The 13,108-nt window shown below is 34.7% G+C and overlaps 3 protein-coding genes across 4 annotated transcripts; 1 reads left to right on the top strand and 2 right to left on the bottom strand.

Moving 5' to 3' along the window:
- Nucleotides 1-107: 107 nt before the first annotated feature.
- On the bottom strand, nt 108-4,412 carry LOC110416033 (RING/U-box superfamily protein). 2 transcript variants are annotated; one of them, XM_021427858.2, is made up of 7 exons: nt 3,783-4,412; nt 2,979-3,148; nt 2,435-2,493; nt 1,636-1,661; nt 1,141-1,531; nt 611-836; nt 108-484 (listed from the first exon to the last, which is right to left on the bottom strand). In XM_021427858.2, the coding sequence occupies exons 1-7, from the start codon at nt 3,970-3,972 to the stop codon at nt 359-361; spliced, it is 1,188 nt and encodes a 395-aa protein (XP_021283533.1). In that variant the 5' UTR covers nt 3,973-4,412; the 3' UTR covers nt 108-358. The 2 variants fall into 2 exon arrangements, with proteins under 2 accessions (XP_021283533.1, XP_021283532.1); XM_021427857.2 differs by having other exon boundaries at nt 108-836; nt 3,783-4,409.
- Nucleotides 4,413-5,983: 1,571 nt separating this feature from the next.
- On the bottom strand, nt 5,984-9,020 carry LOC110415303 (Peptidase M50 family protein). Its single transcript, XM_021426910.1, has 6 exons — nt 8,462-9,020; nt 8,200-8,347; nt 7,883-7,963; nt 7,327-7,791; nt 6,886-7,206; nt 5,984-6,587 (listed from the first exon to the last, which is right to left on the bottom strand). Exons 1-6 carry the CDS (start codon nt 8,881-8,883, stop codon nt 6,426-6,428), a joined length of 1,599 nt encoding a protein of 532 aa, XP_021282585.1. The 5' UTR covers nt 8,884-9,020; the 3' UTR covers nt 5,984-6,425.
- A 2,338-nt stretch (nt 9,021-11,358) lies between these two features.
- LOC110415314 (Methionine sulfoxide reductase (MSS4-like) family protein) lies at nt 11,359-12,982 on the top strand. The gene is made up of 5 exons (XM_021426930.2): nt 11,359-11,516; nt 11,963-12,036; nt 12,160-12,288; nt 12,377-12,534; nt 12,630-12,982. Exons 1-5 carry the CDS (start codon nt 11,489-11,491, stop codon nt 12,745-12,747), a joined length of 507 nt encoding a protein of 168 aa, XP_021282605.1. The 5' UTR covers nt 11,359-11,488; the 3' UTR covers nt 12,748-12,982.
- Nucleotides 12,983-13,108: the final 126 nt, after the last annotated feature.

Raw genomic sequence — 13,108 nt, 5'->3', positions numbered from 1 at the left:
CATGTTTGGACGATTTTTCATTCATGCATATGACCTAAGCCACATTAGGTTCTATCAACACAAAGCAATAGCTAAAATCAATCGCACTTATTCTATCCAACATAAAGTTTCTTTTTTGGGAAAAAAAAATTATTTTATATCCTCGAAGGCCAGAAGGAACCAGAGGAAGGCAAGTCCAGCACACCGCCATGTGGCAACCAAAAAGATTGTTTTCGGGCCACTTTCACAGTATTTTCACTCTGCCCGGATTGACAGACTCAAGTTTCATATTATCGTCTCTCAAGCATACATTACTTTTGGTTTCATTCATAGTAGAGGTAGTTTGCTTCACCCAAACGGGGTTAAAAGAGGGAAAAGACTATGAACGATTTTGGGATGAAGTCCTCTCAGATCCGTGCCTTTGGCGGAAGCTGCTGGATCTTATGCCAGGATCTGAACCACCGGCTGCCTGGTGGAATGCACCCCAGCCTGAATCTCTGTCAACCTGGTTTTGTGAAAATGAAGGCAAATGATCTCTTTCCCAAGCATGGAACCGAGTTGACAAAGGATTTTCTGCCTCTTGAAAGTTACGGCCTGAAGTACCAGATGGAACAAGATAGAAGCCACCCACCTGGTCAGACGATGAGGCCACTGGCCCAACTTGAGCAAGACTTCTATGGCTGCTCGACCTTCGGGAGCCAGGAATAATGGGCGTCCTTATGGCTGGCGAAGTGCTAGGCTGTTGTTGTTGATAGTATGCCTGGAGAGCTTGAACTCTATCACGGGCCCGAGCATTGCTACCAGGGTAAGGCGGGATCAATGAGGAAGCAACTGAACTCCCTGCTCTTGCACCAGAACTGTAGAAATACAGCAATTGAAATAAAAATAATCAGCTGAGGAGAAAAAAGATGAAACAGAATGGATTCTGTATGATTTTGTTTGTATACTTGAACAATGTGACTGTCTAACAAAATGTTTTATGTTTCTGAATGATATTTTAAGTCTAAAAAATTGAACATAAGCATTTATGCAACAGATCATTTCTGTTTTCCAGAAAATGGTTGCAGAACAGAACCGTAAAATGTTCTACAGATTTTGTAGTCTATAAAGGAACAGTAAAAACTCTATCCAATCACAAATCTCAATCATGTTGACGCATACCTGTGGCCAACAAGAAATGGATGCATAAAAGATCCCGATCTTGGCATATCGGTACTACTCCTGCTTGACCTTTGACTGACAGGTGGAATTGAAGGTTGATCAGAACTACCAATTCGACTGCTAGATGTGGAGAATGGAGGGGAATGATGCTCCCAACTGTGATAATGGAGATCCACGGCAGGAAAAGCATAAGAGGTAGGAATCTCACTAGGCACTGATGGACCATTCCAGTGACTGTTGAAATTAGAACTATCTGACACACTTCCACTGGAATTTGAGGATGAGGGATGAATTGTTGGCCCAAAGTAAGCTACATACGGACAAGGATGAGTAGCAGATGATACTGCTGAATGTTCAGCAAAGATGGCATGTTGTCCCAGTAACTCATGATCTGCAATCCAACATAGCTCACATCAGCATATTAGGCCAGCCAACGTCCACCTTTAGAACCCATAACAGACAAGCATCACTTAAGAAAACAAGGAAAAATCTTACATGTGGTTGATGAAAACTCTCCTTCCCTGAAAAAGAAGGAAAAACAAAACATGTAAAGGAAAGAATATTATTGAAACTTGAACATGGCAAGAGGAACTAAGCAAACAAAACTATAATGATACATGTACAGAAATGAAAGAGCAGGTTTACCTATGGGAGAGTTAATGATGACATACTAAAAAAGCTTTTCCAACTTAGAAACAACTTCCAATGAAGTAAACAATATGCTGTAGTTATGGTAAAATGCTATGCTCCATTAATTTAAGCTCAGGAAAAAATTTCAACCCAATGATGAGTTTGATGCCCAATACCTCTTAAAACATTGGCAATTCCTCTTATCTATCTCATACAGAACTAGTTTTCAACTGACACAGAACCATCAATAAAGAGTTTTGGCGTTGGGTCACATGACATAGGTTGCAGAAATTAAACCATCTAAACTACTTCTATCACATTCAAGCTGGAGTTACATATTATTTTTTATATAGAGGTTATACAGGTTACAAGCAGATCCACTACTTGCTTGAATTCCAAGGCCATTTTGCCACCACAAACCATAAGCAAAGGATAAAGCTTTGCCATTTTCTAAAATCAATTTCTAACTAAGAAGATACCACCCTCCCATCAAACTCTCTCTCTCTCTGCCAGTTGTTTACTGAAAGATTCATCCCAGAAAACATGAAAAATATAAGGAGACAAACATTTGATGTGAACACGTGACAACTGATCACGTTTCAGCATAGAAAATTGAAGCAGAAAACTACTCAGATTTAACCTCTAATGTGTGATTCATGCTTACTCAAATGATGAAGGAAGTCGAGCTAAGCTTCCAAATGGACACCAGTGAACTCCAAATGACTGCAAAAACCATAATAAGTACGCAGCAAGTAGATTTCAATTCGACTCATCTGTCAGTTCAAAGTGTATGCATATATAGAGCCAAAGAATGCAAGCAACATGGAGACATGATTGTATAGGTTAATGCAAGCGGTGTCTAGGGTGCAGTGCAATTAAAACTATAATCTGCAAATTTTCATTTGGGAAGAAATTATTGAACTCTAAGAAATGAAGATTGGCTTGGATTTAGTAAAGGAAATTTTCTTCATCAAATAGGAGCTTCAAAAATCAAATTTCACTCTAAACCAATAAAGTGCATAGTGGTTTAAAGTAAAATAGGGTGGAGGGCAAGGGATGAGAAGGTTGAACATATCAAGATGCAAAAAGAAAAGAAATGTAAACACAAACAAGGCAACTTAGAAAAGAAATGTAAATACACCATTTGGCATGCCATGAATGTTGAAACTGCATAAAAAAGGATTTGCATAGAAATGTTGCTCGATTACCATTTCAGAGTAACTTAGATCATAAAGGTCCTCATCATGTGTCCAATCATCGACACTAAATTCTGGATAGGAACGGCAACCATTGGCATAAAGCCATTGACCTTTTTCAATTTTCCTACAATTAGGGCATTGCATCGCACCCTTTATATTGAATGCTGAACCAATGCAATCTGAAGACAATCATTACAAAACATATAATAATCTATTAGAACCTTTAAAACAGATTTGGAACGATAATTTCCTATAGCTGTTGCCAATCACACCAACAAAAATAACATACAACCTACTTGCAAACCCTTCATATTCAACTAATCTACATACTAGTAGGCCTCTCCTAAGCTGCAGCTCATCAAACTATGTCGATATAACTATTATGGGCAAATTTAGAAGCACATTGGAAATTTTGTTCTAATTCGATTCCGACTACGAATTGTCCCCAAAAACTAATTGCAATGCAAAATTCACTTTGATCATCTTATAGGACGTCGTTATTCACCTCAAGGACAAAAAAAAGGCAATTTATTGAAACATCAAATCTCTATTAGATTGAGTCTGATTAACCTAGTTATTCATCTTTATCAAGCTAAATTTTCATTTTCAGCTTATAATATAGCATAAGCAATAAAAAAATATTCAAGCTTAATGATTTTCTCATTTACATCATCAATTAAACCAAAACTAGACACACTCAATAAATCAAATAAGAAAACTTGAGCCCAGATCTTAACATCCCAATTTTATTAAAAAAAAATCAAACAATTCCTTGAAAGAAATCAGTTCCAAATCTTGCCAATTTTGACTTACCCAAATGAAATTGATGACCACATTGAAGCTTAGCCCACGATCGATCCCCATTATCAGCAACTGTTTCGAGGCAAATCGAGCATGAAACAGAACAGAAAGACTTCTCTCCATTACCGCAATCACCACCATCGCCACCTCCATCACCGTCATCCACCACAACATCATCCCCACCATTACTCCCTAATCCCATAATTAAAACAAATTATAAATTAAAAGTCAAAATTAATCCACCCCCAAAATCTCAAAACCCTAAATTCCCCAAAATAAAACAACACAAACACCGTCTAAATCACCCTCGTCCTCTTCCTCCTCCTCCTCCTCCTCCCTTAATTTACCAACACGACCTCCGATTTCAATCGGATAAAATTACAAACACAAACCCCAACCACTCGTCGTCTTAAATTCCTCTTCTGATTGACCAAAGAAGCACAGAGAAATTAGGAAAAAAAATTTTTTTTCCTTTTTGGAAGGTTGATGGAAAATACGGAAGTGAAAAAATCTGTTGCTCTCCCTTATCTTTCTGCGCTTTCCTTTTTTTCTTTATAATTTTTTTTTTTTGGGGGGTTATTGCCTTTCTCTTTCGCTTTCTTTTTCTCTGTCTTCGAAGAAATCTTAATTTCGGACCGTTCGATCTCGACTAGGCCATAGGATTACTGTTAAGTTGACGAAATAACCGCTGTCCAAAATGGGAGCCATCCGACGGCTCAGATTCTTTCTTAACGTTCATTCTACGGATTGGATTGCTTTTTGGTTGACATCGATTGTTCCTCGAACAATATTTAATTATTTTATTTTTATAATATTATCTCTCATCTGTGAGCCTTTTTTTTGGATTAAGCAAAACGGTGGGTGAAAATTGGGTGGCCATAATTTGGAATCGAATCGGGTCAAAGTTGGTAACGGGTCGATAAAAAGCTGTTTGGCATGTGAGAAAATGTTCTTTTCAAAACCAGTGCACATTACATTTGTAAAACAAAAAAAATTGTTAAAAATAAGAAAATGTTGGTTCGTCTTTTGATTTTATTAATAATATTTATTTAGTTAGTGACTCGTGTGAAGAATTAAAGTTTAAGAAAAATAAAAGAAAAAAGTAAAATTAGATTAAAATATAAAAATATTTTTAAATATTTATCAATTTTTAATATTTACGACAATTAAGATAAAATTTTTAATTTTGATATATTTTATATTAAAATATAATTTCTTTAATTTGTAATAAAAAATAAAAATATTATGTACCCCAAAAATGAAAACATCATTTAAGAACAACTCAAAACCGAAAGATGATTAAAGAAAATAGAACTGGACGAGAGGAGTGTTAATAATATAAAATTGTTTTTTTTTTTTCCCTTTGAGCTTCTTCTAGATTTATATTTCTTCGTGAAGAATTCTCTAATCTTTGATTAATGGATTTGCTTGCATTTAATATTCTCAACAAATCTCAATTAACAAATGGAATAAAATGTCATTGTCACTTTATCATCCTTCGGACAAATTTGAAGGAAGAAGAAAAAAAGAGTTTATTGCTCTAATTTTTATTTTTATTTTTATTTAAAGGAACCACCAACCGCATTAAATATAATTGAAATGACAAGGTAACCTACAAATTATTAAAGGCATGCATGATGACCATTTTGCATTAATTTTTCATTACTACCCTTTTCCGTCTCTAAATGTTCATCTCTTTTTTATTTTTATGAAAATTAAAATAAAAAGAGAACAAAAGGAGATTATTAGGATAAAAAGAGTATTATTTCGGAAGAAAATTGTAATGGAATAAAGGGCTTGATTCGATCTTATGAGCTAGGACACCTCACTTTTTCCCCAACTGAAGAATCCTATTTCAACGATTCTTTGATTAGGCCGATCAACTAGGTTGAAACCAAACTGTAAAGTAAAAGAGTTACACAGTAAAAGCTGGCTATGGGTTTGGATTTTTGTCCTTTTTTTGGCAGCTACGAATCCACAATTTTGTGTTGTACGTAACCCAACCGGCCATATGAGGGAATATTCACATTACATAAACAAATGCATTAATTTTTTGAGTCGAGGTTGGTACCCAAAAGGGAGCCAGCCATGCTTCGCTTGCACGGCTTCTAAGGGATATGTCGGCGGCTGCCAATATCCAGTTTTTTGGACGGCAGCAACATTGGAACAGTTAAATTTCAGAGAATAAATAGAGCAAGTTGCACGGATGGTCACTGAACTTTCACATAACTCCTGTTTTCATCACTAAACTTAAAGTTTGTCTCAAATAAGTCGATAAAGTTTGTCGATTATATCAAATTCAGTCATCCCAACAGATTCGACCCAACCAAGTAATGGTTTCAGATGAAAAAGACTTAAAACCAAGTCATTTTTGTCTGTCACTTGGATGAAATCTGTTAGGGTGCCTGGATTTGGTATAGTTTGCAAACTTCAACAATGACATAGTCAAGACAAATTAAAGTTCAGTGATTAAAACCGGCACTATTGTGAAAGTTTGGCAACCAATCATGTAATTTACTCAGTTAAGACGATGAAAGTTTGAAGCAAATGTGAAATGGAAAAGTTACAAAATCTTTCCTTTTCTTTTGACTTTAACGTGCAGGTTAGTTAAAGAGCAAAGGGCAAGAGAGTTATACTACAATTACACAAGTTACCTTACAAGAAATTGATAAAGAAGACCCTCAAGAAAGCCAGAACAGAGATGAAAGTCCCTCCGACAAGGCATATTTGAAGAACTTTTCTCATTTTCCTTGGACTCAATGACGTGAAGTGGGACAACGTCACCTCCAAAATTGATTCACCATCAAGAAAATATACCTAATAAACAATATAATGATTAGTCATTAAAATTTAGAACTATATTAGCCTCTAATGTTGATCATGAAGTCATATATGCATGTTTATCTGCAAATATATCATTTACCCAGGACATAATCTACTTAGACAATAAAATATTTTCTTTCCCTAATATGAATCATTCTAGCATTCACCTTCATTTATAGATCTTATCTCTTGGTTAGAGTGATGTCCTGAAATGCAATGAAGGTGGAAAAGCAAATGCTTATACAGAAGGGAAATTTTCCATGAAGTGAAAATCAGAAAATGTCATACTTACTGGCAAGCTGTTGAGAAGAGCTAGTGTTAGAGAGACATGGAACGTGCATATTAAGCTCTTTTCCAGCTTATTTGGAAGATATTCGCCAAGAAAAATTCTCCACCGGGGTCGATATACGGTTAACTGAACTGAATGCGCCATAGATATCACATCACCAACGAAAACAAAAGTTCCTCCACAGTTCTGTTCTACAGCATAAGAAGTATTGGAATCTAGAAGGGAACTTCTAAGTTGCAAGCATTCTGTTGAATAAGGCCTTGAATATGTAATCTCAACCCACATCAAACCTGGCAACTGAACTGGACTTAAGCAAGACTCATCCTACAGACACCAAATTAAAAAAGTTAGCATTCAATGATATATTACTTGCATCATCTTGAAGCAAGTAAGAGACAAAGGAAAAATGCTAAAGTTTTATGCTTTTAAAGATAAGATATCTACCTGGGAACATATGCAACTGCTTCCATTCGTCATTACTGTTCCCAATCCATCACCGCATTTTTCAAGCTTGACAATATCCTTTGCATTCAAACAGAGCTCATTTTCTCTTCTTCCCTGCTGACCATCGTCATTACCCACATCTTCCAACTTACTTGGATCAAAGCAGTGAATTCTCACAAATGCCACAAGATCATTAGAACAAATAGATTGGCTGTCCACCAATTGAACCTTCTTGCTGTCTTCCAACAACGCGTTAGGCACACAGTATCCCTTTCTGTTATCTACTGTACCAAAACCTTTAAAATAATGCAAATCACTTGAATTTTGACGTATCTTTTTATCTAGTACAGAAGTCATCTCCACCCAATCTTGTACATCATGGATTCGCACACCATCCAATGACACTATTGCATCCCCAGGAGACAAGAACTCAGATAACGGTGATGCTGGAGCTACATCCAAAACCTATCCAAGACAAGGGAAGGTATAACAAGTCAAGTCTAACCAATCATGCTTTTGAATAGAAAGAGACAATGAGAAAAATGAAATGAAGTACCAAGGGGCTCTCAGCATGTATGTAAAATGGAAACAGGATCACAGGCTTCAGGAACAACAACAATCCACAAACTGCACAGAACTACAAAGGAGATAAATTAAATTAAGTCACAGTTCCACATTCTGGTTAGGTTATGAAACTGTAATTTGGACCACAATGACAAATACACAATGCTTTTTATGGATTACAAACTCCAGCTTCTCACCATGGTTTCACAAACCACAGTTTGCAACCCAACTACCAATACTGCACTGAGCCTAAACGAATCAAAGAATTCACCTAAACATGAAAAACTGATCATGAATTTAAGAGCTTACCACTGCATTATGCCAGATACCGGCACAATATACACGAAGAGCGGTTAACCGTGGCAATGCCTGAAGCAAATCATGATCAAAAGCAACCAGAGCACCAGGAAACAGAACGGCAATAAAAACGGCGATGTACTCCAACTGTATTCCCTCACTGCTTTTTCACCTATGGTAACATACATGAGAAAAAACCTAACATTGAAACTCAAAATTTTCAACTTGCAACATTAATTCCTTCTACTGCAATCAGATATAAATAAAAATTGACCTGGCAAGGGCGACGGCGTGGCCAAATTCATGGACGGCAACAGAGACCAACGTTGAGACGAACAAATATCCGGCATCCGACAGTGAGATTCTTAAAGAAGGGGAAAAGCCGAACAAAAGGGAGCTGAAAAGATTGCTTAGCTGGGCGTTGGACCTAAGGAACAGTTGCCAAATGAGAATCAAAGTGACTCCGACGAGGGCGGTCAGGCCGAAACCGGTCCCGATGGAGAACCAGAGTTTGAGGATCGCCGCGTGGTTTCGCCCGAACCGGAAGAGAGGCTCGTTGAAGGCGGAGATTTTTAGGTCGCAGTACCAGCAGGAAACGGCGTTTGAAGCGGTGGCGACGCGATGGCTTGGAGAAGGAAGAGATGCGCGGAGAGGGAGTCGGGCCGCTCCGAGCCTTCTCGCTCGGTTCACTCTCATAGCTCAGTTTTCCGGCTGTAAATTTCCTTCGCATGAGTAGGGTTTTTTGTTCAGACCCGATTCGGTTAATCGGACCTTCAGGTCGGTAAAAGCGCAGGTATTGCTAGTTGTGTTCGGAATTCAGATAACAGATTTTCTTTTTCCTTTTTTTTTTACCATTTTCAATTTAAATTAAAATATACAATTAAATAAATATATTTAAATTTTTTTACCATTAATTGTTTATGTTTATTCTCTCTTGTTCCATTGCCATAAGAACTTTTCTTTTATTCCAAAAATTTTAACTTTCTAAGCATCTTTTTTTGTTTTTAAATAGATAATTATCCATTCAATTGTTAATCAACAAATATATATTTTACAAATATTACTCATTTCGTCCTTACATTACTTTCACCGAAATTAAAATAAAAGTTATAATTTTAATTAAAATTTTAAAAAAATAATATAAACATTTACTTAAATAAAGGAAAAAATGTATGTTTAAAAAAGGAAAAAAAATTAGCTCGAGACATCTAAAAAAATATAAATGAAGAAAAGAGACGGGAAAAGTAATATTTGTATGAATTGGAAAACACAAATTGACCCTTGATTTATTTATTTATTTATTTATTTTACCAATTAATACTTGATAATTTGATGGTAATTTTTCCATATAGAAATGATTGGGGGATGTCAAAGATGAGATGTATGTGGCCTACTAGGGATCAAATTTGGTGTTCAAACCAAGCCAAAAGTTGTACCTTTATTCTAATCCCACTATAACCCTTTTGTCAAAATGGAATATGTCTCCATTCAATGGATATTCTCCCCCTGCTCTTATTTTAAAGCATAATCATAATCACCATTAATCCTAAACAATTTACGAAAAAAGTAATGTTAAATCGCAAAATACAGAAGCTAAGAACTTTAAAATTGATGTTTCGGTTTCGATAATGCCTCATTTTGTTGTAATTTTCGTTTCAAAATATTTGTCTATACTTTTAATTTTATAAAATTAAGACAATTTTATTTATTTTTTATTTTAATAAAACATAATACAAAAATATGAAAAATATTTCAAAAGATAAGATAAATAAAAAAAATGAGACAGAAGAAGTGCGATGTATCATCATTTATTCCAAATATTTAAGACCATTTTATTTTTGTCCTCCATTTTTGTGAATGGTAGACAATATACCATGCATCTAATGCTTATTCTTTACTTAATTTTACTAATCTTTATTTTAAACAAAACATTGCTCTTCTTTGGCCAGCCCAAAGTTTAGTTTAGTGGCTATTAACTTGTTTTAGGCATTGATAATTTGAGTAAAAAAAGTTTCACTTTTTAGCAAATCTAATTGCATTCCCTTTCAAATGAATATTCTGACAAAAAAGAAAAAGAAAAACATGACTCACTAGCAAATTCGATAATTAGTGTTGCGATATCATAATTTGTGTCATGTTTAGATAAAATATTAATAATTATAAAAATAATTATGTATATTATTCAATTTAATAAAATAAATCAAAATTTTAAAATAAGTATATAAATATAATTATTACACGTATTACATAACACAACACGATTATGACATAATAAATTTTATTTGAACACAATTAACTTGTTAAATTGATATCATAAGTGTATTAATACAATAATATAATTAATTAAATGAATTAAATATGTCATGCATAAACTGGTTTAATATATCTTAAACATATCAATATTTAAAGACATGAAATACAAATATATTGAACTCAATTTTAATTAATTTGGCATTGGTTTTATGGTATTTTAACCAAAATATAATGTATAAAAAGTATTTGACGAAAAATTAATAAAAAAAGACTTTTAAAGATCTGTCCAGGCAAACCTACTAAACTTAGGAGATACAAGAAAATAATCAAAATGCTATGAACTTAGATATGGTGGGACCCATTTGAACAGCGAACATACCGGAGTAGCAGTTAAAAGTGAACTGTAACTACCAGACTAACCGGAAACAGTTCCCCCTGACACACATGCGGTTAAAAAAACAGAACAAAGATTTGATGTTTTTGAGTTTCAGTTTGACTCACGTTTACCGTCACGGTTAAACCTCAAAGTAGGATATTTTTAGATATAAAAACTAAGTATTTTATAATTAAATATTAAATTCGAATAAAATTTAGATAATCGAATTGTTATTTGAATTTTATTATAAAAATAATAAAATTTAATATTAAAATTTAATTATATCAAATATAGTTTTACTTTTTTAAATTTTTATTACTAATTTTAATTTATAGTTTAATTTTTAATAAAAATAATATACATAAAATTAATTTTATTATAAGTTTGAATCTTTTATAAATATTAGATAGTAATTTTTAATTGAATTCAACATGAATAATTAGAATTTTGATCAATTATGTTTTCCTTACTTCGCTAAAATTTTTTTAAAAAAGGAAAATCAATGGCTAATTTGGTAAATTAATAACCCCCCCTTGATTTTCACCATCCCGCTATAAATACTCGCTGCCCTTCACTTGCCAATGCTCTCTCTCACTCTCCCTCTTCGATAAATTCCCGAAATCGAAATTTAAGGCCAAAAAAAGGAAGAGAATTAATTAATTCCCAGCAAATATGTTGGTTTATCAGGATCTTCTCACAGGTATAATCTTTCTTCTGCTTCTTATTGTCTTATTTCGTTTGGTTGCTGCTGTGCTTGTTGGTTCCAAGATCTGTATGTTTCCTTCTGTTGCTTAGAATTTTATTTATATATCTTGAAATTTTGGGTTTTTTTTTTGGTTTGATTGATGGTTTGGTTATAGAGAATTGAACAGTGGGAGCTGAATTTTTTTTGATTGTTGATTACTCTGTTTTTATTTATTGTATGATTTTTTTGGGATAATTCTTTGTCAGGGTGGTTACTTTTTTCTTTTCCCCTTAGTTCAGAAGAACATATATGGGATTAGGACTATGAGTTCATAGGATTTGTTAATTTGCAGAAAGCTTAGCACTTGTTCAATGAAGTTGTCTTGGTGTTGTTTTGAGTTGGAATATAAGCTATTTGCAGATTTGTAACTGTGAATTTGGTTCTTGTTGATGAATTTTCAGCTGATGAGCTCCTCTCAGACTCATTCGCACACAAGGAAATCGAGAATGGGATGTTATGGGAAGTTGAAGGGAAGGTGGGAATCTTTTCTTCCTTCTTTATTTCCTTGTGTTTGTATAGCTTCTTTTAATGGATTTTAAGGACACCATAGAATTTTATGCGATCTGGTTAAACTAACACGATTTGGCTTAATTTGCAGTGGGTTATCCAAGGAGCTGTCAGTGTAGACATTGGGGCTAACCCTTCTGCAGAAGGTGGAGATGAAGATGAAAGTGTTGATGATCAGGCTGTCAAGGTCGTCGACATTGTCGACACCTTCAGACTTCAGGTAAATGAACTGCACCTGCCTTTCATGGTTTATAGCTTGACTTTTTTTGATACTCCCATCTGAAAACTGTGGTTGTTGTGATTTGCAGGAGCAACCTGCTTTTGACAAGAAGCAGTTTGTCACCTTCATGAAGAGGTACATCAAGAACTTGACACCCAAATTAGAGCCAGAGAAGCAAGAGTTGTTCAAGAAGAACATCGAGGGTGCAACTAAGTACTTGCTTTCAAAGCTTAAGGATTTCCAATTGTATGCAACTCTTGTCTATCTTCTTGGATTATCTGTCATTAACTTGATTTGATCAAATTATTGGTACTTAAACCATTTGAGTTATCATGTTGCAGTTTCGTGGGCGAGAGCATGCATGATGATGGTAGCCTGGTGTTTGCATACTACAAGGAAGGTGCTACCGATCCAACCTTCCTGTACTTTGCCCATGGCTTGAAGGAAGTCAAGTGTTAATGGAGTTCTTCACCCCATAGCAGACCGGCTTCCCCATAAGCCGCAATTGTGTAATTCTAGATATAAGAAGTTCTAAACTATTTAGTATTTGTCTTTGTTCATATATATGCTTTTTAAGGGTCTTGAACTCGGTTTTACTATTATCATTTTAAATGTCTTTTTTTTTTTTTTGTGTCGGGGGAGGATATATTTATAACTTGATTGAGGAAATAAAAACATAGTGTGTTTCCCAACATTTTCTGGTTCATTATTGTTGCATGGGTGTGTTCTTTGATGGCAAGTGGGATATGCTGTGATTGTTGGCCAAGTTCATATCCTTCTGTTTTTGGGGAATTTTCAACTTGGGGCAACTGGACAAGAT

The sequence above is a fragment of the Theobroma umbraticum genome, unplaced genomic scaffold (genome assembly GCF_002168275.2).
Source record: "Theobroma umbraticum cultivar Fairchild unplaced genomic scaffold, ASM216827v3 scaffold_147.0, whole genome shotgun sequence".
NCBI lineage: Eukaryota > Viridiplantae > Streptophyta > Magnoliopsida > Malvales > Malvaceae > Theobroma > Theobroma umbraticum.
This window is presented reverse-complemented; position numbering and strand designations above follow the sequence as displayed.